The sequence below is a fragment of the Microcebus murinus genome, chromosome 8 (genome assembly GCF_040939455.1).
Source record: "Microcebus murinus isolate Inina chromosome 8, M.murinus_Inina_mat1.0, whole genome shotgun sequence".
NCBI classification, from domain to species: Eukaryota; Metazoa; Chordata; class Mammalia; order Primates; family Cheirogaleidae; genus Microcebus; species Microcebus murinus.
In genome coordinates, this window is record NC_134111.1 from 84704607 (window position 1) to 84731867 (window position 27261).

Sequence of the window (27261 nt, forward strand, 5' to 3'; positions counted from 1 at the left end):
TAACCTGTTAAATGGGGTTGTACACCAGCATCCATGTAAAGATTAAAGAATAACAATGTGATTTACTTGTATATGTTTACCGTTTATATTATGTCTCCTCAATATATTGCAAGCCGCATGAGGACGTGGATGTTTTTCTGTTTCTTTGCTAGTATGTTTCAGGCAGTTGGAATAGTGCCTGATAAATTAGGACTATCAATAAATATTTGTTGAATGACTTCATGAAAACCTCAAATATCTGGCTTCTTTTGTAAAACAAAAACAAATTTAAAAAGCACTATCTCTTAATATTGGGATTATATCCTTTAGTTGGAACTCAGTGGCAATTGGTGCTTCGTGCAAGTCCTGAATGCCTAAAGTATCACTCTGTTCTCAACAGTCATCACCACCCCACTAGTTTTCCCAGTAGTGAGACTTATATGCATTGGTATTAATCTTCATGTTCCCTTTTTTTCTTTTTCCTTACAGTAGTGTTAAGAGGAACATAAGCATTAACTATGTCATGTACTCATGTCTATATCAAAAGGGATAATATGGGATCAAGGAAGAGCAAGAAAGTTATAAGTTTACTGAAAAAAGGGGGAGAACATGTTTCTATGTTGAAGTGAAGAATTTATCTATGTGTTAAATATATAAAATGTATATCTACATATACCCACCTTTTTAATTCATTTACATTGTTTTTATGATGCCTGGCTTTTGAATGTCTCATTCCTGTTCTTAATAGTCATAATTGTAACATTATTTAAAATTCAAAGATGAGAAGGATCATTGAAGCATACATTAACAGAAGAAAGATAAATATTGTGGAAGATTATATTAATGGCAAGTATCTTGAGTAGCTTAGAGTGATAGTTATTTTATTGTGGAGCTTCATAACATTATAAGTCTTCAAGCCAGAAGCAGATAATCCTTGCAGAAGTTCATAAATAATGAAAACTTCTGTTAGATCAGATGATATTTTAGACATAGACTTGCATTGATAGCTGACTGTGTAAAGCAAACAGTTGGAATAGGAGTATTAGGCATGTCCCCTTATCCACTGATGCAAATAAGTTAACCTTGATACAGCAAAGTTTTGCATTGCCTCTGAGGGATTGAAGCAGATGAAACCAGTGAGAAGAGGTGTCAATAATCATCCATCCTTTCTATTTACAAAATTAATAAGAAAATCTTTGACATTACTTAGAATAATGCCATAACACAAATAGATGAAAATATGAATTCTTAATTTAGTAAATTTGTTGAAAATGGGGTAACCATTTTCCAAAGCTGCTCCATTTATTGAATTTTATATAAAACATTGTCTAACACTGCTTCAATACCTGACATTGAGAGAAATGGTGACTTGTGTCAACATTATAGTGCATTCTTTTCTGAACATTCATATACTTTTTGATATTTATCTTTCCATTTTGTTCACTTTATCTTTGAATATTTTTAGGTTTATAACACTTTTATGTGATTATGATAGTGTTAAACAAAAATTATAATTTACTGTCTAGGATTATTTTACATGTAACATATAACTGACATATTTTAGATATTTGCATTATTACATAACAACCTTTACCAAAGTGAAAATTTGAATGTGTTAAAAATAATTTTTATCAAATTGTAATTACTAATTTGACAACATTTAAGTCAGGGTATGATAGCTAGGCTGTGTTGCAATTTCAATTACAAAAATGCATTTTTATTCTTCATTTTGGAAGTTTTCCAACTAAAGAATATATTAGGCAGTGAATGTAATGAGATAAGTCACCCAATTCAGCAATTTCTAGCTAGTTAGATATCTCTTCAGGCAAATTTAACCTTTATAAGGCTTATTCTTGGTCTCTGCTCTGTATATTTTAGACAATTGTTTATTTTAAATGTCAATTATAGTGAGAGGGATATAATCTAAGTCATTGAAATTCCCACTTCTATCACTTTTAGTTTATATGCTGCTAGGTGAGGGGAATTAATAAAGGCTTAAAAAGTCCTCCTTCATTTTCAAAATAAACTGCTAGAGCAGAATTGTCCTACTTTCCAAATCTAAATCATGTTCTTTACTGGCAAATGTCCAATTCTTTGATTTTTGTCATCTTTCAATTAATAGCTTACATTTTTTGTTTTCAAATAAAGTGTTATAATCATTGTTTACAATAGTAAACTGACCTGTAACTGTTGGTAAAATAAAGACCTATATTATAATAGCTACCCTTAAGTAATAACTAGGTATTATGTGAGTGACCCCTGACCATTCCTTAAATCCTGCTTCAATATTGCTTAGCCTCTGTTTAGACTTCTTGGGCTCATGGGAGCCACCAGGATGGCTTCCAAAGAAATAGAAGAATAAGCAAACCAGCTGAGTACTATCTGTGCCAGTAACCTGAACTGTGCCAGCTGGCTGCCCTCTGGAAATGCACATGGTGAACAGAAAAGTCATTGAATGTATCTTGCATTCCCACAAGGGAAATTTTAGGTAAGGAAACACAAATGAATCAGATCATTATTCCCATCTCTCAGAAAAGGTCTGTGCAAGGGAATGACATAGACTTTGTTCTTTGCTTTATAACAGAAGTTTATTAAGGCTGCCATTGTAGTATTTTTTTTTTTAATGAAGAAAGCATCAGAACATTCCTGAAGTGTATACTTCACCTAGGGATGACAAATAGGATAATTTGACTTGGTAACGAGAATAGAAAATGAGATCTTCTCAAACTTCTTCTCATTATGTAAGGTCTTGTCTACACCAATTTGAAATTTTGGTGTCTCTACAAAAATCCAACTGAATATCTCAGTGGCTTAAAATAGCAAAACATCTCTCTCTTTCACTACATGAACATTGTGTGTTAGCAAAGGAGCTCTGCTCATCATAATCATTCAGGAACACAGGCTGATAGGAGTCCTTGACACATACTTTCATATTATTAGAGGAAGAGAATGAAGGAGTGGCAAAACACATGCTTGCACTTCAAACTCACTCTCAGAATTGCCACATGTTGGTTTTGCTCACATTTCATTGGTTAGGTAAATCACATGACCACATCTGGGTTCAAGAGGGCAGAGCACTAACATTTATAAATAACCCTAATACTGCTAAATTTCTCAATACTGAATTGATTTCAATTTAAGAAAGTGTTAGGAGCTGAAATCAGTGCCATTTGCTGGGTTTTGACACTAGTAAGATTATAAGAATATTCTTATTTAATAAGGAGGACGTTTATAAAATCAAATGGCATTATGATTCTTCTGGTTTATATGTTTATTTCTATTAATTAATAAAATTGGAATTTATGTATAATTGTGTTCTAAGGTAATTATGAATCATAAGTGAAACATGCAATTTGAAATATTTGATTACTCTTCCATATGGATTTTGGCAACATACGATAAAAAGGTTATGTGAAGTAGGGTTCTGAAGAGTGTACAATTATGTAGCCAAGAAACAGATTGGAATAAAGTGGCAAAGCCCATTTATGCTAAAAGAAAAAGCATATTAAATAGATAAACCATTAAATTAATTTGCTTATCTTATTTCAAATATTTATGTATCATGACTATACTAAATACTATGCTTTTCCAAATATAAAAAGTAATATTAATTTATTACAGAAAGATTTGAAATTGCAGAAATGAATACAAAATAAAATAAAAAGCATGTGGAATTAGTTACTATAATATTAATATTCTGACACATTTTCTTATACTTGTACACACACATATATATGTTATACATATGTCCTCTCTATTATGTGGATACTTTTTATATGTCCATAAATATTCTTCATGAATATAATTATTAATAACTAAATAGTGTCCTATCATCTGAATGCATGGTATTCTCTGATTCTATAAAACAACAAAGTGGGTAAAGATGTTTTACTCAGTGGTAGTTTTGTATGTTATCAAGTCATTAAAAAAAGTTTCATCATCTCTAATTTTTTCTGTTAAACAACTCATTAAAAATATTATAAAAAGGTTTAAAACAATAGGTCTTAATAAAAGAGGTGTGAAATATGTAGTATAATGAAAGGGTTTCAAAGTGAAACAAACTTTGATTTTAATATGAGATTCTTAACCGAGCAAATCCATGGCATTGGGAAACAGATTAAATTATTTTAGCTGAATTTCTCATCTGTAAAATGGAGGCGATAAATGATCTTTATGTGGCAGTGTTGTAATGAAAGTGACTCACAGTCTTATTTTGTTCATCCCTCTTCCACTTCCTCTTCACTCCCAAGCCCTCTCTAAGGTGAATTCCCTAGTTTCTATAAATTCCAAATGGATGTGGCATTCTTCTCTGCAGTATCAGGAGCTCTTTAATATTTATTTGTATTATCAGTTAAAGAGCCCAAATGATTATTTTAAGCTGGAAGAAAAGGCAGGTCATAGATATTATATGTATTTCATCAATGCATCTTACTTAGCAGGGTCCATTTGGAGATACAAGAATGCTAATACATTTACTGGAGCTGCAGAGCAAAGAAAGAACTCAGGCTTTGGAGTCAGGAAAATGGAATCTGAATCCAGCTCTGAGAAAGTTTTTTACCTATTGAGTTCCTTCTTTTTTTTTTTAATTTTTTTCACCTATAAAAGAGGAAAGCTAATATGCAGAACTGTTCTGAGGATTCGAGATGGTATATATCTAGGTTACTAAACAGATGTTAATTATTATTTTCAATATTAATCTCACTATACAAATTTCCACTGATCTTGTTTTTTTCCAAGTTTAATGATAAATTGACTATTTAAAATGAGGATAGTTATATGAAGAAAAATTATTATGTATGATAAATGAAAGAGGTGAGAAGTCTTTTTTTCTCTAAAAATATTAAGAATTTTTCAGTTGAATTCCTGACTAGTATTATATTATGTTCTGTTGATGATACTTCAGTTAGATAAATAATAAAAGGCATAAAAAGGTATATGAATTGTATAATTTCCTGTGAATTACATTTTTATTAATATAAATAGTCATTTAATATCATAGAGATAATTTTAAATATTGAATGCCCCAAATTTATTTCTTTTCTCAAGTTTGGATTATGTGGTACATATATTGAACCTATTGTAGTGATGCTTACAGATATGCTTTATAAAACTTTTACCTGCTTGCTAAATTTTGAAAGATCATTGGGGGTCGTTGATTGATAAATTCTCAAATTTTAGCAAGCATCAGAATCACCTGGAGAGCTCATTAAAAACACAGATTGTTGGGGCCCATTCCCAGAACTTCTGATTTAGTGAGTTTGGGTAGGGGCTTGAGAATTTGTATTTCAAATAACTTCCCAGCTAATACTGATGCTGTGGTCAGAGGACTGCCCTTTAAGAACTGTCAAAATTGACTAATGGAAGTTAGTTTTCAAATAGTATTCATTATTATTCAACATAGTAAAATTTATACTTATGTAACTTTAAAAGTTGAAATTTTTGGCAGGGTGTGATGGCTCAAGTCTATAATCCTAGCACTCAGGGAGGCTCAGGCTGGAGGATCCCTTGAGCTCAGGAGTTCGAGATCAGGCTGAGCAAGAATGAGACCCTGTCTCTACTAAAAATAGAAAAATTAGCCCGTTATGGCACATCCGTAGTCCCAGATACTCGGGAGGCTGAGGCAGAAGGATTGCTTGAGCCCAGGTGTTTGACGTTGCTGTGAGGTAGGCTGACACCATGGCACTCTAGCCCAGGCAACAGAGTGAACTCTGTCTCAAAAATAAATAAATAAATAAAATTTTTCTAAGCATGCCACTTTGTGTTATCCTTTAATAGTATTCTAAAAGTGATTCTTAAAATAATTTCTTTCATGTAAAATGCTGCATATACTAAGAGAAAGTACAAATCTAATCATCATCCCCTATGTTGTTTCTTCTTAGATGTTTTAATCCTTTTTTATAATTTTTTTTATTTCAGCATATCATGGGGGTACAAATGTTTAGGATATATATATATATAATTTTAAAGCTTTTATATATATATATATTTAAAGCTTTTATATATATATGTATATATATATATCCTAAACATTTGTGTATATATATACAAATATATATGTACATATATATATATATATATTGCCTTTGCCCAAGCCAAGTCAGAGCTTCAAGCATATCCATGCCCAGTCAGTATGTACTGCACCCATTAAATGTGAATATACCCATCCCCTCCTCCTTGTTACCACCTGCCCTACACCCAATAAATGTTACCACTATATGTGCACATAAGTGTTGATTAGTTAATACCAATTTGATGGTGAGTACATAGCACTTGTTTTTCCATTCTTGTGATACTTCATTTAGTAGAATGGGCTCCAGCTCTATCCAGGATAATACAAGAGGTGCTCAATCACCATTGTTTTTTGTGACTGAATTGAACAGAAACTTTTCAAAAGAAGACAAATGGCCAACAAACATATGAAAAAATGCTCAACATCTCTAATTATCAGGGAAATGCAAATCAAAACCACAATGAGATATTACTTAACGCAAATAAGAATGGGTTTCATCAAAAAGTTCCCAAACAATAAATGTTGGCATGGCATCGGAGAGATAGAAACACTCATACACTGCTGGTGGGACTGTAAATAAGTACAACCTCTGTTGAAAGTAATATGGAGATACCTCAAAGAGCTAAAAGCAGAACTATCATTTGTCCAGCAATACCATTACTGAGCATCTACACAAAGGAACAAAACACGTTCTATAAAAAAGACATCTGCACTAGAATGTTTATAGCAGTACAATTCACAATTGCAAAGATGTAGAAACAACTCAAGTGCCCAACAATACGTGAGTGGATTAACAAAATGTGATATATATACTATGGAGTTCTACTCAGCCACATCCCCTGTGTTTTAATCAAGCAAATCTTTGGTGTCTGTTCTATTAATTATAATACAAATAAGCAGTTTTGCCTAGAAATATACTTTAAAAATGTGATAAAGTTGTGGAGTGTCCAAGTGATAATTTATGGTTGTACTTTTTATTTTTGTTGGTCTTTTTGTTTTAGCCTAATTTAATATGGGTCAACATAAGGAATGGCTCAATGATAGCTTTAAAATACATTAAAACTACTTAGTTTTTATATATTCTTATAGAGTTGAAACTTTAAAGAATAATTAGATACTTAGGAGTACTAAATGAAAATGCTTAAATACATTTGGGGAATAGCATTTTGCGAGTATAATCCTTCTTCCAGTTATCTAAGGCCCCAATAATGCAAACAAACATAAAGGTCAAGAAATTGAATGAATACATAACTAAAGAAGACTTTCCCTGACTCACATTCATTTTCATACTTAGATTGTGAATGTCAATTAGCTCAATCAAGTCTTTCTGATAATGTCAGCTGTCATTCTTAGGTATCGATGTGTGAAATTTGTCAGCAGGTAATGGACCACTTGAGGGATGAATGAAATATTGAGGGCACAGAAGCCTGAATAAAACTTCTACATTCCTGGTAAATTTCTCTCTACATGGTGAACTAAGACAAAGAAAGAAAAAACATATTAAAATATGTTTAATATGGTGTTTATTTTTTAAAAATCTATCTTAAAACATTCATCTTTTAACCTTGTATTTTTAAAAATTAATGTAAATGGCCAGTGATTATTATTATTTCCCAACAATACTGATTAGTGTAAGCAACAGTAACTGTTGCAAGAGCTAAGCCCCGAATTTCACATTGAAATTTTGATTTGAATTGAATTAAATATTTAAGTCAAACTTCTGAAGATGTTTGTCAGCAGACCCTTTGAGTCTATGGAATATCTATCTACACTAATCAGACCTTGCTTTATATCTCTGAATACAGTATGGTTTTCTTTCTTTAAGCTTAACATACTTCATATTAGTGTTTTAGTAGGAATATTATATCTTATTGTTGCTAGAGTTAATGGCAATATTTTTCTTTCATATCTTCTGTTCTTTCATTGCATATGTGAATTTTACTAATTGTTATAATTTGTCAAATGTAGTCGTGAGCAGTAATGTGGCCTCTTTATAGTTTCTTTTTCCTTTTTGCTTCATCCATGAATCTATTTATTTACTAGTCATCTATCAATGTAATCATAATATCTTCAACTAATGATAAATTTATCTTCTCTGTTCCAATAGTTTTAATCTTTTTTATTCATCTTAATTTCTTCTACATATTTCTACTCTAGCTTTTTTCAGTAATGTGGTGTTTCATTTATGCTATTTCCTTTAGCATAATCAGCTTATGTTACTCCTTGGAATGGAAGGGAATATATTCTACTTGTATTTGTGACCTGGTAATTAACACAGTGCCTGACACAGAGTAGACACTCAAATATTGAGTGAATGCCTGAGTGAATAATTTTGAACTTCGAGTTTGAAATTGTTTGGGGATAATTCTCATAAATGTTAGTTGAATGAAAAGCAAAGAACATGCTAGGAAAAGAGATCTTTGTTGAGTGGCACAGATACAGGATCTGGGAGAAACCTGGGTACCCAAGAGATTCATGTGGTAGGAGACCAAATAAATAACTTGGCTTCCCCATAGGGTTAGACACATGGGATACCTAACATATCTATCACTGAAACTGAGAAAGAGGTACCCATCTGGTCTTTGATTTTTTTTTTTAACATAAGCAGAAAGACTGTGTTTAATTCCAATAGCCCAGTGAATCAAGAACTCCTTTTCCCATTGGTACTGGGACAGATTGAGATAGGCATTGGTTAACTAGATACAGGACTGTGACTGGGATTTAGACAGGTGGGTCATATTAAAGTCAAGTCTGCTTCAATAGATATCCCAGGAGAATATTAAACCTGGAATTTGATTAATATATAATTATTTTATAATAAATAAGTTAATGAAACAATTCACAATGAATTTACTAACCAGTTGAAATTTTTGTGTCACTTCTTGCAGTAATAATTAAAATTACAGCAGAAGTAGCTAATGTTTATTAGATTTACTAGGTACCAAACAGATAAATGCTTTCTAGGGATTATCTCATTTTATCCTCATGCAGCCTATGAAACAGGTATGCTTTCAGTTGTATTCTACATGTTGAAAAATGTAACTTCAAAAGTTTGTAAAATTGCTTACCTAAGTTCACAGTAGTATATGGTGGAGCTGCATTGCTAAGGAAAGACATGATTTTAACCCTGATTTTTATTTCACATAGGGAGCTTTAAAGTAAACACCAGTGTCAGAGCCTCATTATCAAATTATTATTTAATTGGTTTGGGGTTAAAGCTGCCTAGTGATTTCTATGTATAGTCAAAGTTGAGAACCACTGAGCTATTACTGAGAGCTTACCTTTGCCCTCCAGTTGTACCATGTCAATACAAAGAAATGGTAATGGTTACGTTACTTGGAAAAATAGTTTTAAGATTTATTTTACTTCCTCTATCCTCAATGCATTGTTCCTATTTATGTATCCTACATTTATCTTCACTAATTCTGCTGACATATTTATCAGTTATTGTCTCTGAATGTTTCAGCATATAGGCTGGGTGATAACAGGAGTCTTATGCATTGCCTTTGCAAATGTATCTATGTTTGGATAGGGTTATTATTACTATGGCTTCACTGTTCTTGTAAATATTCTTTTAAATAGTTGTTCAATTATTATCACATTTTCATATTTTCCCCTCACCTATACCAAATAGGCAGTAGGACCTAGTTGATTAGGTTTTATTTAAATGCCTCATTTTATTAGTTTTATGTAATGATTGGTTAAACAATGTTTATAAAAATTGCTGTATATAATAAGTTATGGTTTCAGGTATCTCCATGTCGTCCAAAATGTTAGATGAGGCTGGATTCTGATCCACTTTGCTATATTTTCCCTTTCTCCATTTTCAACCTAAGAAGCATCATTCAAATGAAAAATGGGCAAAAGGCATAAATATGCAGTCCAAAAAAGTGAAGTACAGGAAAGAAATAATAAATATTTTAAAAGTTTAACATAATCAATTGTATGTGAATTGGCAATAATGTTTCCCATAGACTTTTCACTTTATAAATATAATATAATTTACACATATGTCTTTTTTTTGTAATATCCTAGGTGTTACTACTGCCTAGTAGTATGTACTGCCTAGAATGTAAGTCCCATAAAGGAAAGATTTTTATCTCTTTTGTTTAGTGATATATTGTAAGAACTGAAACCAGTGCCTGTCATGAAATAGACTCTCAATAATAATGTCAAAGGAAAGTGTTGAATGAATGGATTATTTTAAGTGTCTGTGTATGAGCATGTATGTATATATAGACCATTAACAAATGGTGAACTGCACACAGCACTATCTGACTGACAGTAGTATAAATTGCTATAGTTTCCTGAGGAGCAATCTGTGAAGACATATCATATTTTTGTCAAATATTTATTTTATTTGAATTATTATTTATTTATTTATACTTCTAGAACAGTGCTTTAAAGAAATAATCAGTAAAGTACAGATTTATAGACAGAAAATTCTGTTAGTACCATTGATAACCAAGAGTTAAAAATAGCTGAATGTTAAATAAAATTTGGCATTTATTGTTCTTTCAAAACAGAATAAATAAAATAAAAATGCAGTAATATAGTGTTAAATGAAAAGTGGAGGGTAGATAATAGAGCATGGTCCCAATTTTGTAAAAATTAAGAGAGAGAGCAAGAGAGACAAAACAAATTAAATAATTAAAACAAAGTGGTAATAGTAATTTTATGTGGATGATGAGACTAACTTAAATATTAATTTTTGTAGTATTATGAAATATACTAAATTTCCAGATGAATATGTATTGCTTTCTTAATAAGAAAAATACTATTTCATTTACAAAAATTGGCTTTATCATTTTTTAGCTCTGAGGATATATTAACGAATCTATTAACATGTAACCTCCAAAATGGCAAGACTTTTTATCGGTTTTGTTCACTGATGGATTCCTCATGCCCAGAATAATGTTTGGGATAAGATAGCACTTGTAAATATTTTTGAATACATAAATGAATGCAAAAATGCATGATATGCCTCCATCTGTAAGTGCAATTATAAAGAGTTAAGTGTAAGGGGATTGATTACTTCTTTTTTTTTTTTTGTAGAGTTAAGCAATTAATCTATCCATCATTGAATGTTGAGTGCCTATTATAGCATGCCTTCTTTCCACTGAGAAAAGACTACATTCTCATGGACTAAAAATGATCTTTGATCTTTAGTTACAGTTTGCTTGGTGTAGGGAGGAGGTGACCAACAACTGGCAGATGTAGATTCTGATGTATATGATTTAAAAGGATTATTGCAAATTTTTTGCCTTTAGTAAGTGGCTTTAAATTAGTCATGTGTCCTTGGATTTAAAGAAGAAAACAATAATTAATTAATTAGCAAATGCAATTTTGTTACTCAATAATAGTGTTTTTATTATGCCCTTTATAGAGGACAAAAGGGGTATAAGAATTATCATGGACTTTGCTGACATTGCTGTTGATGATGGAAAATTTATTGAAAAAAGACAAATGAACAATATATATAAGACAATGACAATGCTATATTGTGCTTTTTGGAATTCAAAAAGAGAATGTTTTTCAATAATTTTAAACGTAGCATTCAGCTTAGAATTAAAATTGGTTATGCAAATAGATATGTGCCTTATTTAAAATTTTATCTTTTTGGCATATTTTCTCAAATTAAAATAGGAAATTAAAGATTTAAGGTTAGTCCTAGGGGAATATAATAATAATATCTGTGTTATAAGTTAATATTAAGTCGAACAGAGTTATCAACATGCACAGTGTTTCAAATGTTTAACACAGAGTTTTTGCTTTGTTTTTTCATCCAGGATTCAGAATTTCCCATAGATACGCAACCAGATCCAAACCTGAATTTGTTTAAAGAAAATCTTTGTCCAGCAAAATTTGACTACAAGCTGAGTAACATTTTTAGACTTCATGAACTTCCAGTGAGCTGGTAGGATTCTCAGTGTTTTATTAATGCCTTTGAGATTTTATTGTCATGTCTAAATTGTGATGCTTTTATAGTGGTTTGGTCAAAGTGTTTTGCTCTTAGCTGATTTCAAAATTGCTTTTCATAGCAGGGAAAGAGTCTGCTTATAGATGCTGCAAGAATCTTAAAATAAATTGGTTTAGGCACTTGGTGGCAGTACAGACTAAGTGCATTATTGTGTATTTTTATTTTAGAGGTTGAAGTTCTGGCTTAAAATAATGCATAAATCATTTTTAGAGAGGTTTCTAGGATTGTTTTAAAGATAGGATATCAGCAACTATGCATTTCATTTGTTTATTTTACTTATCAATTTTACCAATGTATTTTCCCCATTAATAAATCTTTTTTTACTTGTTTGTTTTGAGGACCATAGTTTTGTGATCTGTAATCACATTGGTTTAAAGACAAAACTTATTATTACTTGTCAGTTATTAAAATACATTGTTTTATGAATCTGCCCATTTATATTCATGAAACACTTATAAAATGTATAATACTATTATTCAGTTTTTTGAGAAATTTATTTTTCAATTTCAATTTATTTTTGTGGGGAATATGCATATATAAACCTTACAATGAATTATGTGGTACATTAAAATTTTAGTAAGTAGTCAGCTTTTGTTGATCATCATGAATACATTATTTTGATTATGGTTTATGTAAGTAACATTGTTTTCTTGCATTTGGTCATATAATTCTGGGTTTATGCAATTGTTCTTCAAGACATATAAGATTTGTCCAAAAATATATGGTGAACATTTTGTAATTGTTCCTATTATACTTAAGCAGAATTAATGACTCAGAACAGATATTAACCAGCTTTAATAACTTTTGTACATTTTACCTGTCATTAGTATTTTATTTTTCATTTGCAACGTTTTCTCTGCTCTTGATGATTGTACGGTATGTATAATCTACTTCCCAAACCATATTTGTTTGATTATTTCCTGGTAGCAAATATATCGCTTATGGTATATTACTTGAAAACATAGCAGATATCTTATCTGTCATTACCAAAACCAGTAAGTTAATGAATTGAAAAGATCTATCAGTAGAGGGAAACCTAAAAATGATACATTCATCCCTTAGTATTCTATTTCAACTTAAAATGAGTGCTTGTGCATACCTATGCCAGTCTTTTGATGTAAGGTCATGACGTTTTCTTTAAGTGTCTATTTATTGTAATTCTACATCATGTTTTGTGTTTTTTTTTTGCATAAGCTATGCAAATAATCGTTATCTACCATTTCAATTTGTGGTTTCTTTGATCTGAAATAAGAACTTCAGATACTTGGTGGATGATCTCCCCACATTTTTATAACATTTATTTTCATTGACCTCAATTCTGTTTGCCTCACTCTTATTTCATCATATTAATTGATCTTTAACTACATCACAACAACAAATACAACTAGCCTATAAAGGTTTAGAAACAAATTCCTTTGATTGTGATCATGGACCTTGGCTCATAGGAGTAGGTCTACTTGGGTGTGATCAGAGACTTCTGAGCAGTTGAGGGGTTCAATAAGCATAACTTGTGTGTTTTACAGAGAGAATGGGAAGTGTTGGCCAATCTATCAATTAAGTGAGGGCTAAGAGAAAAGGTTCCATTAATGAGAATGTGGAGAAGAGAAAGAGTGAAACACTTAACTGCTTAGTCAAAGACAAAATTTGGATTTCAGCTTAATTTATTTTTAGCCTTTGGAAAGACAGCTGCCAGGATAATTCTTACTGAAACTCTGAGAATAATTTCTCTGTCACAATCTTCACTAGTTAGCCCATTAGGAGAAGGCTCTCCCATTTTAAGTAGGCAGTAAAATCGGTAGTAGAAAATATAATCACTTATCTTTTAGGGTCACTACCTCAAAGGAAGATTAAGCTGTGACTGTGGGACAACTCACTTACCTGGGATATATTTTTGCCTGTCTACTTTGTTTCTAATTTGCTTCAGTTTCTGCTTCCTTATACCACTGTTTCTTTTTTGCCTTACGTTTGTGTCTCTCCCACCTATTTTATTCTACTACTTCTTTCTCTATACTCTTCATTCTATACTACCAATCCTATTGCTCCATAATAGAGATGCCACACTCCCTAACAGAATTTTGGTGCTTAATAGATCTTTAATGAAATGTTTATTGACTCCATTTTATACTTCTTTAAAGAAGAAAAAAGTGTGTTTTTTTTGTATTTTCCACCACGAATATATTATTTATTTTGATTGTCAATTGCCATCAGTGGAAAGTTCTTAAGTTACTATGTATAGGTTCTTTTACTTATAATAATAATAGTAATGACAGTGATAATGGAAAGAATATCAATAATATTTTGCTAAGCATTTATAAATGCCAGGATTCAGTTGCTTCATAAACACTATCTCTGCCTTCATATTTTTATAAGGCAGTTATTATTTCTCCGTCTCTTTCCATCATACACACAGACATATATGTATATGAGGCTCAGATACCTTGATAATCACACAGAAAGAATTCCTATCAGATCTGGTTAACTCAAAGGCAAACTACAAAATAGTGAATAAGCCATACATTATTTTAAAGAACCACAGTAAGGAAATAATCTTTATTTTAACAGTTGGACATACAATTTTGCCAGTAATACACAACCATATGACCTATGATTTGGGCCAAAATCCTTTTTTCCCCTGGCAAACATGGCCTACAATAATTGCTTTAAACTTAAATAGTAAAATAATTAATTAGATTGTGTTTGAGTGCAGAATTTTTTAATAATATATTTTTCTCTGGTAAAACAGATTTATCAAAACGTATTTAACTATGTTTTTCTAATAGGGTCATAATAAAATAAATGCATATTAAAATCCAGATAATTTAAAAATTCTTAATGTCTTACTAATTTGCATTTTTATAGAGTGCAATTTCATCGGTCAAAGAACCAGAATGATTTTAAATTAGATTAGTTAAGAGTGTTTTAAGTTCTCATTTAGGTAGATGTCTTTATATTATTTTTACAGGATGCTTCCATTCAGCCTAGAAAATGTCCTTTAGTAACTCAGACTAGTTTTTAAAAAATTCCTTTCTTGTCCAGAGAACCTCCTATCAAACCTATGTTATTTCCTCATACCGGGGTGTTCGTTGTCACTGAAGGGGTTAGCAAAAGTGTGGATTGAACTAACAGGCTCCACTAGCTCTTCCTATTTTCCCCTGCAATAGAGTTCCCTTCCTTTCTTCTCCTCTGAAACCTCTATTGCCAGAGTCATTAGCCATTTCCTATGTCCACCACCAGTGGTCACTTATCTATAAATTCTCATTTTCTTCACTTTTTGGCTGCAGTCAATACAACTGACAACTCCTGCTTTCTCTTCTCCTGATTCCCATAATTTGCATGATCCTGGTTGTCCTGCTGACTCCCTGGCTCATACCGCTCAGAATCTTCAGTGAGCTGCTTCTTTTCCGCTAGGTTTCTGGTTCATAGGTGCCCCTAGACTCAATCTAACAGTTTTATATTTTCACTATTTATAATTCCTCAGGTGACTTCTTTCATTCTCAGGCTTTAAATACTCTCCATATAATGATATTTCTACCCTCAACATATCCTCGAGCTTCAATACCTAATAGGCTTCTCAAAATTATCATATCTAAAAAGAATTCTTTCTCCAATACCCCCATCCATGAATACCTGGTAGCCTCCTAACCTTACCAATTTTTGCAAAAGCGCCACCTAGTGTGAACTTACTGATGCTAAAAGCCTAGGAGTCATTTTGATTCCTCATTCTTTCACTCTGGAATTCCCACCATTAAGTCTACCAGTAAGTCTGATACATACAGAATATACTTAATGATTTTCTACTTCTCTCTATCTGTATTACTGTGGTCATCTCTGAATTCATGCAAAAGCCTCTAAATTTACCCCACTTTACCCCATAATAATTCACTGATGTCACAATAGCCAAATAAATGTTTTAAAAATGTAAATCTAGTCATGAGATTTTCTGCTTATTGAATACGATATTGTCTTCTCCTTGTTTTAAAATAAAATTCAAATATTTTTTATAAATTTTTATTTTAAAATATTAATGGGTACAAGTGTTCTTGTTACATGAATGTATTGTATAATGCTGAAGTCAGGACTTTAGTGTGCACATCACTAGAGTAGTATACATTGTACCCAATAGGTAAGTTTTTATTCCTTCCTCCCTCCCTGCTTCTTAGTTTCTAATGTCATTTATACCACTTTATAACCATGTGTACCCATCATTTCGCTCCCACTTATTAGTGAGAACATGTATGGTGTTTGTTTTTCTATTCATGATATACTTCACTTAGAATAATGTTCTCCAGTTCCATCTAAGTTGCTACAAATGATATTATTTCATTCCTTTTCATAACTGAGTAGTACTTCATGGTGTGTATATGTGTGTGTTTGTGTGTATTTTATTTATCCATTCTTCAACTGATGGATACTTGCGTTGATTCCACATCTTTGCAATTGTGAATTATGCTGTGATAAACATTTGGGTTTAGGCATCTTTTTTATATAATGACTTCCTTGCCTTTGGGTAGATACCCTGTTGTGGGATTGCTTGATTGAATGGTAGGTCTACTTTTAGTTCTTTGAAGAATCTCCATACTGATTTCCATAGAGGTTGTACTAATTTATAGTCCCACGAGTATATAAGGATTCCTCATATCCACACCAACATCTATTGTTTTTTAATTTTTTTAATAGTGACCCTTCTGAGAGGGGTAAGGTCATATCTCATTATAGTTTTACTGTGGCCTATCAGACTCTACAAAGTGAGACTTCTGCCTACCTTTTTGATCATATGCTTTCCCATCCTCTCTTGCCCAGTACCCTAAATCACATCAGTCTTCTCATTCTTCTGAAACATGCCATACTAATTCCTGCTTTAGCATCATTCCACTGGCTCTTCTTTGGACTTGCAGTGTTAGGTAGCAATTTTTGCATGTCAGGCTAATTCTTTTTTTTTTTTTTTTTTTGAGTTTTATTTATCAATATTGATTCTTCCAACCAGGAGTATAGGGTATCTTTACATGTTTTTGTGTTCTCTTCAACTTCTTTTATCAATGTTTTATAAACATTTATAAATATGTAGAGATCTATGACTTCTTTGATTAAGTTTATTCCTAGGTATTTTATTTGAATTGTAGCCATTGTAAATGGAATTATTTTCTTCGTTTCTTTTGCAGATTGTTTACTGTTGGCATATAGAAATGCTACTGATTTTTGTAGGTTGATTTTGTATCCTGCAAATTATCTGAATTTGTTTATGAGTTCTGTTTTATTTTGTGTGTGTGTGTGTGGAGTTTTTAGGTTTCTCTAGATAAAAGATCATATTATTTGCAAACAAGGATAATTTCACTTCTTCCTTTCCAGTTTGGATGCTCTTTATTTCTTTCTCTTGTCTGATTTTTCTAGCTAGAATTTTCAGTGTTATGTTGAATAATAGTGTTAAAAGTGGGTGTCCTTTTCTTATTTCAGATCTTAGAGGAAATGCTTTCATCCTTTCCCCATTCAGTATGATACTAGCTGTGGGTCTTTCATATATGACTTCTATTGTATTGAGATAAGTTCCTTCTATATCCAATTTTTGGGGTATACGATGGAGGGGTGTTGAGTTTTATCAAATGCTTTTACAGCATCAATTGAAATGATCATATGGTTTTTGTTCTTTGTTCTGTTGATATGATGTGTCACATATTTGCATATGTTGAACCATTCTTGAATCCCTGGGATGAATCCAGCTTGATCTTGATGAATGATCTTTTTAATGTCTTATTGAGTTCAGTTTGCTAGTATTTTGTTGAGGTTTTTTGCATGTGTGTTCATCAGAGATATTGGCCTATAGTTTTCTTTTTTGTTTTGTTTTTGTCTGGCTTTGGTATCAGTGTGCTACAGGCCTCATAGAATGAGTTAGGGAATATTCCCTCCCCTTTGACTTTTTGGAACAGTTTAAGTAGGATTAGTACTGGTTCTTCTTTGAATGCTTGGTAGAATTCACCAGTGTTGCCGTTGGATCCTGGGCTTTTCTTTGATGATGAGAGACTTTTAATTACAGCTTCTGTCTTCTTACTTGTTATTAGTTTATTCAGGTTTTAAATTTCTGGTTCAATTTTCATAGGTTGTATGTGTCTAAGAATTTATCCATTTCTTCTAGGTTTTCCAATTTACTAGCATATAGTTGCTCATAGTAGTATCTTATAAACTCCTGAATTTCTGCAGTATCAGTTGTAATGTGTTACTTTTCATCTCTGATTTTATTTATTTGGGTCATCTGTCTTTTTTTCTTAGTCTGGCTGATGGTGTGACCATTTTGTTTATCTTTTCAGAAAACCAACTTTTGTTTTATTGATCTTTCATTTTTTATTTCAATTTCATTTATTTCCGCTCTGATGTTTATTATTTCTTTTCTTCTACTAATTTTAAATTTAGTTGTCTTTTGTTTCTCTAGTTCTTTATGATGTATTGTTAAGTTGTTTAATTTAAGCTTTTCTACTTTTTTGATATAGGTACTTATTGCTATAAACTTTTAGTCCTGCTTTTGCTGTATCCCACAGGTTTTGTTATGTTGTTTTCACTTTTATTTGCTTTCAGAAATTTTTTAATTTCCTTCTTAATCTCTTCCTTGACCCACTGATAATTCAGGTGCATATTATTTAATTTCCATGTGTTTGCATTGTTTCCATTGTTCCTTTTGTTACTGATTTCTAGTTTATTCCATTGTGGTCAGACACTTGATATGATTTCAGTTTTTTGAATTTTTTCAGATTTGTTTTCAGGCCTAAAATATGGTCTATCCTTCAGAATGATCCATGTATTAAGGAGAAGAATATGTATTCTGCAACTATTGGAGGAAATGTTCTGTAAATATCTATTAGGTCCATTCAGTCTATAGTGCTGATTATGTCCAAATATTTCTTTGTTGACTTTTTGTCTGGATGATCTATTCAATGATGAAAGTGGAGTCTATCTCTCTCTTTATCTCTGATAATATTTGCTTCCTATGTCTAGGTTCTCCAGTGTTGGGTGCATATATATTTAGAATTGTTATATCTTCTTGATGAATTGACCCCTTTACCATTAGATACTGATGTTCTTTGTCTGTTTTTAAAGTTTCATCTTGAAATCTATTTTATGTTGTAGAAGTATAGCTACTCCTGTTTTTATTTTGGTTTCCATTTATATGCAATATCTTTTTCCTCTCATTTATTTTCTGTCTATATGTATCTTTATAGGTGAAATAAGTTTCTTGTAGACAGGAAGTCTTGTTTTTTATCCATTCAGCTACTTTATGTCTTTCATTGTAGAGTTTAGTCCATTTATATTCAATGTTATTAATGATAGGTAAGGACTTGATACTACTGTGTTGTTATTTGAATTGTGGTTGCTATGTGGTTCTCTCTTCCTTCCTTCCTTCCTTCCTTCCTTCCTTCCTTCCTTCCTTCCTTCCTTCCTTCCTTCCTTCCTTCCTTCCTTCCTTCCTTCCTTCTTTCATTACATCCTTCCTTCCTTTCTTCCATTATTAAAAGTGACTTTTTTGGTAGTGTGTTTTAATTAATTGTTTGCTTTTATTTTTTGTGTATCTATTATAGGTTTTATGATATGAAGTTACCATGAAGCTTGCAAAAAACATTTTATAACAAATTATTTTAAGTATATGACAACTTAACTCTGCTAACAAACAAACAAGCACAAAAAATCTAAAAGAAATTCTACACTTTAACTCCATCCACCCTCTGATATTTACTCAGGGCTGATGTTTTCTGATATTTACCCAAGGGCTCCTTAGTCAGAAGGTGTTGAATTCTGCCAGAGTTCTTCCTTTCAGAGCAGCATATTGTTTTCTGGGCCAGGGTAGGTCTAGAAATGCCATCTAAGAACTAAGGCCTGAAATTGGGAGCTTCAGGAGTCTACTTGGTACTTTATTTTACTATGATTGAGGTGGTACCCAACTTGCAAAACAATGTCTTCTGAACTCCTCCCTTTCCTTTCCCCAAGTGGAACAAGACTCTCTGAGCTGTATGCGTGGAGTTGGGGGAGAGGTGACACAGACACCGGCTTGGCAATTGCTGCTTATCTTTAACTGGATCAAGTACATACCAAGTCCACTGGCTCCGAGCGGGAACAGCCACAGTAATTTGCCCAACGACTGCAGCCTTTATGGCCTGACTACCTTATAAATTTGTTCTAGTCTCCAGGTTGCTTATTTTTAGTTGGTGGTAGGGATAGTAAGAACTTGGGTTTTCAGATGGATGATTTCCTCTTTCTGGGCTGGTTTAAATGCTCCCTCATTGGTGCTGGCAAAATTCTGTCCTGTGCTTTGTCCCCATTGTGAGAGGGTGGCCCTGAGTTTCAATGCAAAGTCCCATGATCATTTCACTCTCGCTCCCCCAGGCACACCGATTCTCTCTTCTCTAGGCTAGCTGGGGCAGCATTGCCAGGATATGGAGGAGTGGTGGCATAGGCAACACAAGACTGTCTTTTCTTTCCTTTTCGGTACCTGTTTTCTTGATATAATATTAAAAACAGTTTCTGTGATTGTTCACTTGATTTTAGGTTCTTCTGAAGGTGCTTTCTTGCATGGATAGTTGTTGAATTGGGTGTTTGTGTGGAGGGATGATCACTGGAGGTTTCTATTTGGCCATTTTGCTCCCTGTCTGGCTCATTTTTATCTTTCTTAGCTCAAATGTTACCTTCTTAGAGAGGCACTGCTCCAGAACTGTAGCTAATACTTTACTCCTCACTACTCTAGTCACTTTCAATCCTGCCATTTCACTTTATGTCTTTCATGGCTCTCAGTAAGCATTTGGCATAAATTTTAAAGTTTTTTTATGAAAAAATACATGGAATATTAGCATTTTTTTAGTTTGTGTGTGGCAGAGACTAGTAGATGCTCACCAACCCCATTTCCTCTTCTCTGAGTTCTTTGGAAGGATATATCTCTCAGCCTTCTACAGTGACTCTACCCATATGACTCCAAATGATCAAAGGCAGTGCATACCTAAGCCTTAAAACTTCAGTGGATTCTCTTATAACTGAGATCCGAGGACTTTGAAAGTTCTGAAACATATGCTAGAAGTAGTGTAGATCTCTGAATCATATGTTGCTTGAAGAGTTTCTAAACTTTTTCCAAGTTTTAATTTTCCAGAATGTGCTATATTTTTGTGAAATTGTATGAGTTAAGAGCTATATAAGATGAATGATTTTTTTAAGGGACTTTCACATTCACTCATTCAACAAAAAGTTCAACAAAAATTTACTAAGCACTTTTCAGGCACTATTCTGGGCAATTAAACTAGACAGAAATGTGTTCTGAAGGAGCTTACATTTATTTCAGGGAAGTTTGTATACCAGTAATGAACACATATTTGTGACAGTATTTGATAGCCATAAGTGCTGTAGAGTAACATAAAGCAGGACAGAGGAAAACGGAGTGCAGCTTAGCTTCAGGTTTTAAATGAGTGGTCTGAGCTTTTTTAAGAATGTGGCATGCAATAAAAAAACCTTAAGTAGATGAGGAAATGAGACTGTAGAGAACTAGAAAGAAAATGAGAAGCAGAGGGAAAAACAAATGCAAAGCTCTTGAGGTGAGAGCATGTTCAGAATGTTCGAGGAACAGCAAGGGGTCCACTCTAAACACAATAAGTTAGCTTGGAGAAGAAGAGGGGAATATAAAGCTAGGTACTTAGGGGTCAAAGAGGGTGTGGCTTAGAACCTTACAGATCATAGTAAAGAGGACATGAAATGTTGGCAAACTATTAGAGGATTTTGAGTAGAAGAATTACAGGATTTGACTTATGTAAAAACAAGATCTCTAACTGCTATGTGGAAAATAGAATGTAATAGAGGTTAAAGAAAGACGCTGGCAAACTAGTTAGGAACTATTTCAGGAATCCAAGTGAGTTATAAAGATTTTCTGGACTAAGATAATAGTGATAGAGAGGCCGATAAGTAGTGATATTTTTGTTATTTATTTATTTATTTTTTGGTAGGAGAGTCAAAAGGATTTTCTGATGGGCTAGATGTGGGGTGAGAGAGAGAGGATTTAAGAATGACTCCGAGGTGTTTGGCCAGAGCATATGAAGACTAGAATGAGCACTAACTTGGATGGGAAGACTAAGGGAGGGACAGGTTTAAAATTTAGAGTTTGGCATATTAAATTTATGATGTCTATTAAACTTCCAAGTGGGCTTAGATATAGTAGGCACATTAGACTATGCTGTGAACAAGGCTGATGACTTTATGTGTTTCCTGACAAGTAGTTAGGTTCATATTAATACTATTTTATTTATTTCCATTGAAACAGATATGAGAAATAAAGTGAATAAGTAGCTTTCAGTGTAAAAAATTAATTATGTATGTTTCAAGAGATTATGTTATTTCTTAAATATTTCAAAATTAAATATTAAATATTATAACTATAGATATTTATAATGATATTAAATTATGTTATAATTATTATGATGCTTAGATCCCTCCAAACAAAAAAACAACATATTAGAGCAAAATATGTATTTAAATTTTAGATTTCCAAGGGAAAATACTTACAGTTCCTTGAAACTTCAAGAAAATTCTCCTTAGGAAAATAATAATTATAGGCAATTAAAATATTTGTGATCATTATTTAGAAGTACTGTACAGGCTAATTTAAAACATTTTCTATTATATATTTATATATATATATAGCTGGTTTTATAGTATACTATCAGAGTTTTAAGGTATTCAGTTAGCTTCCACTAAATAATGATATTTATGCCATTAACTTTTAAGAAGGAAGATGTACATGAATTTACAGTAAATTTAAACACTCATTTTAATGAGATATTTATGTTTTGGGGTGTGTTCTATGAATAAATACATAATCTAATTAGATTAGATTTTAAATTTATTTTAGATTGCGTTCAGTACCCTTGCAAGTGTCTCTCTTCAATGTTAAAGTTTATTTAGACATTTTGAGTTTGTTGAGCAGCTGTCATCTTCCAGAAAGTATTCTTGTTTTTTTTTTCCGCAGTCAATTCACAGCTAAAATTATGGAAAGGCTTTTTCATTGGTCACAGATGATGCACATAGCATTTTCAATTCCAGTGTTTCATAGACTCAGTGAGAGACCGACAGTTGCCCTTCTGGGGCTACAGCCATTTTTCATTCTCTAATGAATATATGTATGGACATATTATAGTCTGAAATAATAAATAAATTATTAAAGAGAACAAGAGGTATATTGGTACTTGTCCTAAACCATCTTCTCTGATATTCTGCATTACAAAGATTAACATTTGCTTTGAATTTCCATTTTCCCTTCCAATATATTCATATTCATCTATAGTAATAACCACAGTGACCTACAAGAAGGCATTGTTGGTCATATAATTATATATACCAATTATGTATAGTGCCAACAATGCATAAAAATCCTATCTATTAACTAAGGTTGGTAAAAAATGAAACTATGCTTGTCTCCCTTAGGACATAGTTTCAGTTTTTGAAAAATCAAGACATTTAGTTTTCATATAAAACTTTTTCTGGAGTATATTATTATGATAAGACAGTCTATTTTCATAGAATAATATGTTAATAATGTTTCAAATAATTTTAGAAATATTTCTCACTCTAACTTCTTCTTTAGCTAGATACTGGTATTTCCTATTACCTATTGTGTAATGGAAGGGAAAATGGAAATTCAAAGCAAATGTTAATCTTTGTAATGCAGAATATCAGAGAAGATGGTTTAGGACAAGTACCAATATACCTCTTGTTCTCTTTAATAATTTATTTATTATTTCAGACTATAATATGTCCATACATATATTCATTATTATGTTTAAGTAAGTAAAGGTAGCAAGACTTGGGGAAGTTATAGGTAATTAGTATTTCTAGTAATTTTTGCCATTATTTGATTGAGTGCTTCATCCAAACTTACAAAGACATTGTCTTTAGTCAAGTCAGTACATGTGGAATGGTATCCCATAATTTATTTTTTATGATAAATGTATTATAAATATCAGTGCTTGTGCTAATCTTAAACCAATTTTGGCAATTTCTTATAGGGCCTTGATTAGAATGATGTTGTCATATTGATTTTATGTCATTAATTTTTTTAATCTTAATAGTGCTTTTATAATCTAATAGAAAGTAATAAAATGTTTATTAGACTTATACACCCAACATATATAGCAATATTTATGCTCTGACTTTAACTTTAATTTAACACTACTGACATTATCCCAAGGCAATAAACTATTAATTTGGAATACCTCATAAAATAGGACATTTCAAGTTGCATATCTTGTGAGCACCTCAAATTTAGCAGGTTCAAAGCCAATTCTCTTTTTCTACCATCTCCTTTCTCTTCATCCTCACCTTCTTTCTCCCATTTTAGAGAATGTCATTAACATCCTTGTAGTTACCTAAGATGACCTGTGAATCTTTAGAAGTTTTCCTTACCACTTATTTATCACATCAATCAATCACTGAAGCCTGTGTATTCTCTATCCAAATTGAGTTGTTCAGTCATTTACTTCTGTCAAAGTCCATCATCTGTCATATAGGCTTACCCAACAGCTTCCAACTATTCTATCTGCCTCAAGTCATTCCTCCAACTGGAATTTATCCTCTCCACTGCTTTCATAGCAATCTTCCTAAAATTAAGATTCAATATCTTATTTCTGCTTTAAATTTTTTTATTATTTCCTAAGCCCTCAAGACATATTTGGCTCTTCCCAACCTACCTTTCCAGTTTTGTTGTGCCCTTTGCGTCTGTACTATTATGCTCTAGATTCAGTGAAATCCGTTCACAAATTCCTGTATTGGCTCATGTTCCTTTGACTGGAATGCATTTTATCTCCTTTTTCACTTGCAAATACTTAAGCAAACTAAAGTATATCCCCATTGCTCAACCAGAGCTCCTTTGTGTTCTCTTGGTACAAGGTACATATACAGAGAATGCATAATATAGGGGCACATAGAACAGATCCTATTGAATCCTGATGATTTATTTATGTGTCTCTGTTTCCCAAACCCTCAACAAGGACTTTTGGGGGCACAGATCTTTTCTCATCATTATCAATAGCCCCTGGCAGAGAGGGAGAGCCTAGTATGTATCGAAGGATCAAGTACATGAATTGAGTAAAAATATTATGTGTAATTATTACCCTGTCCTTTAAAATTACCTTAGCTTGAATTTCCAAAGATGTATATGAATGCCTACTGTATAATTTTTCTACTCATAGTCATAGCCATAACCAGCATTCCAAATAGTGTAGCTACAACTTTCAGGGTATCTCTCAAAGTTACTTTTGTCATGTGCTAAAAGCTCAGTTCTCTCACATCCATGAGAATGTATATAAGAGGCCCCTTTAACACAGCCTGCTTTATTTGCTTGGCTTTCTAAGTTTTTTACTTTTGTTTGTGTGTACTTGAACAGTCACTCCTCTATTCTCATATGGACTTTCTCTTCACAGTTTCCAGACATCTAGTTTTTTAAGTATATATATGACTGTTTCTGGATTCCTGACTCTTCTGCTTTTTCCTCTCCCATTTGGTCTTCTCAACTTGATTCTGAATTTTCACAACCAATTAACCTTTAACCATGAACTTGCTAACCTGACACCTGGGTTTTTATTCTATTATCTCCCAGTTCTGTTTACTACCTGCCCAGCCAGATTTTCTTGGCAATTATATTCTATATTGTTCTCCATTTGGAGAGTAAGGATACCCCTAATAAACTTGAAGAATGCTTTTGTGGAGAAACTCAATGACAAATATAAACTTAGAATATGTTGTCTATTCTGGAATGAATCCATAGGCTTAGGATTTTTCAGTTGATGGATACTTTGTGAGAAGGAAAATTAGGCATTCCAGGGAACTTTGGCATGTGAATGTCATGAATATGGAACATGGAATGGTAAAATGTAGTCAAAATCACCTCCCTTTTCTAATCAGACCACCAATGAAAAGGATTGATTTAGTAAAGGCCATGTATATGATTGGGTCATATTACTAAAACTTGCAGCTTTGTGTCAGAGGAGAGTAAGTGCTCTTGAATTGAGAAAAAACAGATTTTCCCCTTGATTTTATTCATTCATTTAATTGTTGTATATTAAATTCCTACCATGTTTTGTAAACATTGAGAATAAAATTGGGGAGGAAGGGAGGGAGGGAGGGAGAGAGAGAGAGAAATGTTTATTTCCATGCTTCTTTGACTAGCACAACCCAAAGAACCAATTACTGATTGTGGACCTAGTAGAAATGGCTGGAGGAGGACTAATGTTATTTTAGGCCTTATAGGGTAGAGTTGGAGGGAACAGGGCAAAGGAGTTCAGCTGTCACATCTGAGATTGAAGATTAAATAGTTCACATTTGCACAGAGTGTTCTTTCTTCGTATTTTCTTCCAAAAAAAGTAACAGGTGTCTGAGCAAAGATTTAGACCTCCTAGTTTCCAAACAGCTCTAGCTCCTAATCACATGGAATCATTATCAGGAAAGGGGGACATATGTTTAAATAGTATATAAGTCAAATGGAATGAGACATAAGGTTTATTATATAGAATTTAGACTCTTTTTATACAAATACATGGATAATTCCAGAGGAGGGGCGAGATCTTTCTCATGGGAAAAAAGGTAGTTACATTTCTGGTCTCAACATGAGGGTCTACCAAACCTTTCCATGGTAACTTGTATATGCAGCAATTCTTGCAGATGCCATGGACAAATTTCATTACTTTCATTCTGTCACATTAAATCAGGGTAGTATCAATGATTTCTCAAGGAGCCTAACAAGTTGAGGTGACACTAGGTAACACTTAACTTACTTTAATAATAATAGTATTAAACATTTCTTCAACTGATAATATTCACTGCATGAGAAATTGTGATCTAGGAATAGAAAAAATTTACCTGCATTTGTTTTACATTTATGCTTAAGGAAACCCAAGCAACCAACGTATCACTTGGTAAAAAAAGACTACATCTGTATCTAAATTTCCTAGCTTTTCTTCCTAATATTTTCTTATTGTGATGATATACATACATACACAATATACATACACAATATACATTATACATATATACACAATACACATTATGCATACACAATATACATTATATATATTTTTCATGGTTTTCATCGATATTTCCTAGCTTATAACTCCCATAGCACATTTTACAGTCTTTTATTATAATGTTTGGTGCTTTAGGCCTCAAGAACAGGCCACAGGAAGCAGAATCTCTCTGACTTTGTCCTGCCTTCCTTTCACCTACCCCAACGTAGGACTCTAATCTTTTCTAGACTTTCTAATTGTGGGTCATAAGACCCTCATTCTAG

General features: G+C 32.4%; 1 protein-coding gene across 1 annotated transcript in view; it reads left to right on the forward strand.

Moving 5' to 3' along the window:
- The window catches only part of SPAG16 (sperm associated antigen 16), an 838437-nt gene that overhangs the window by 101551 nt on the left and 709625 nt on the right, over positions 1-27261 (forward strand). Inside the window, exon 10 of the mRNA XM_020288215.2 lies at positions 11779-11906. Within this exon, the coding sequence (XP_020143804.1) occupies positions 11779-11906 (128 nt within the window). The remainder of the gene's footprint in view (positions 1-11778; positions 11907-27261) is intronic.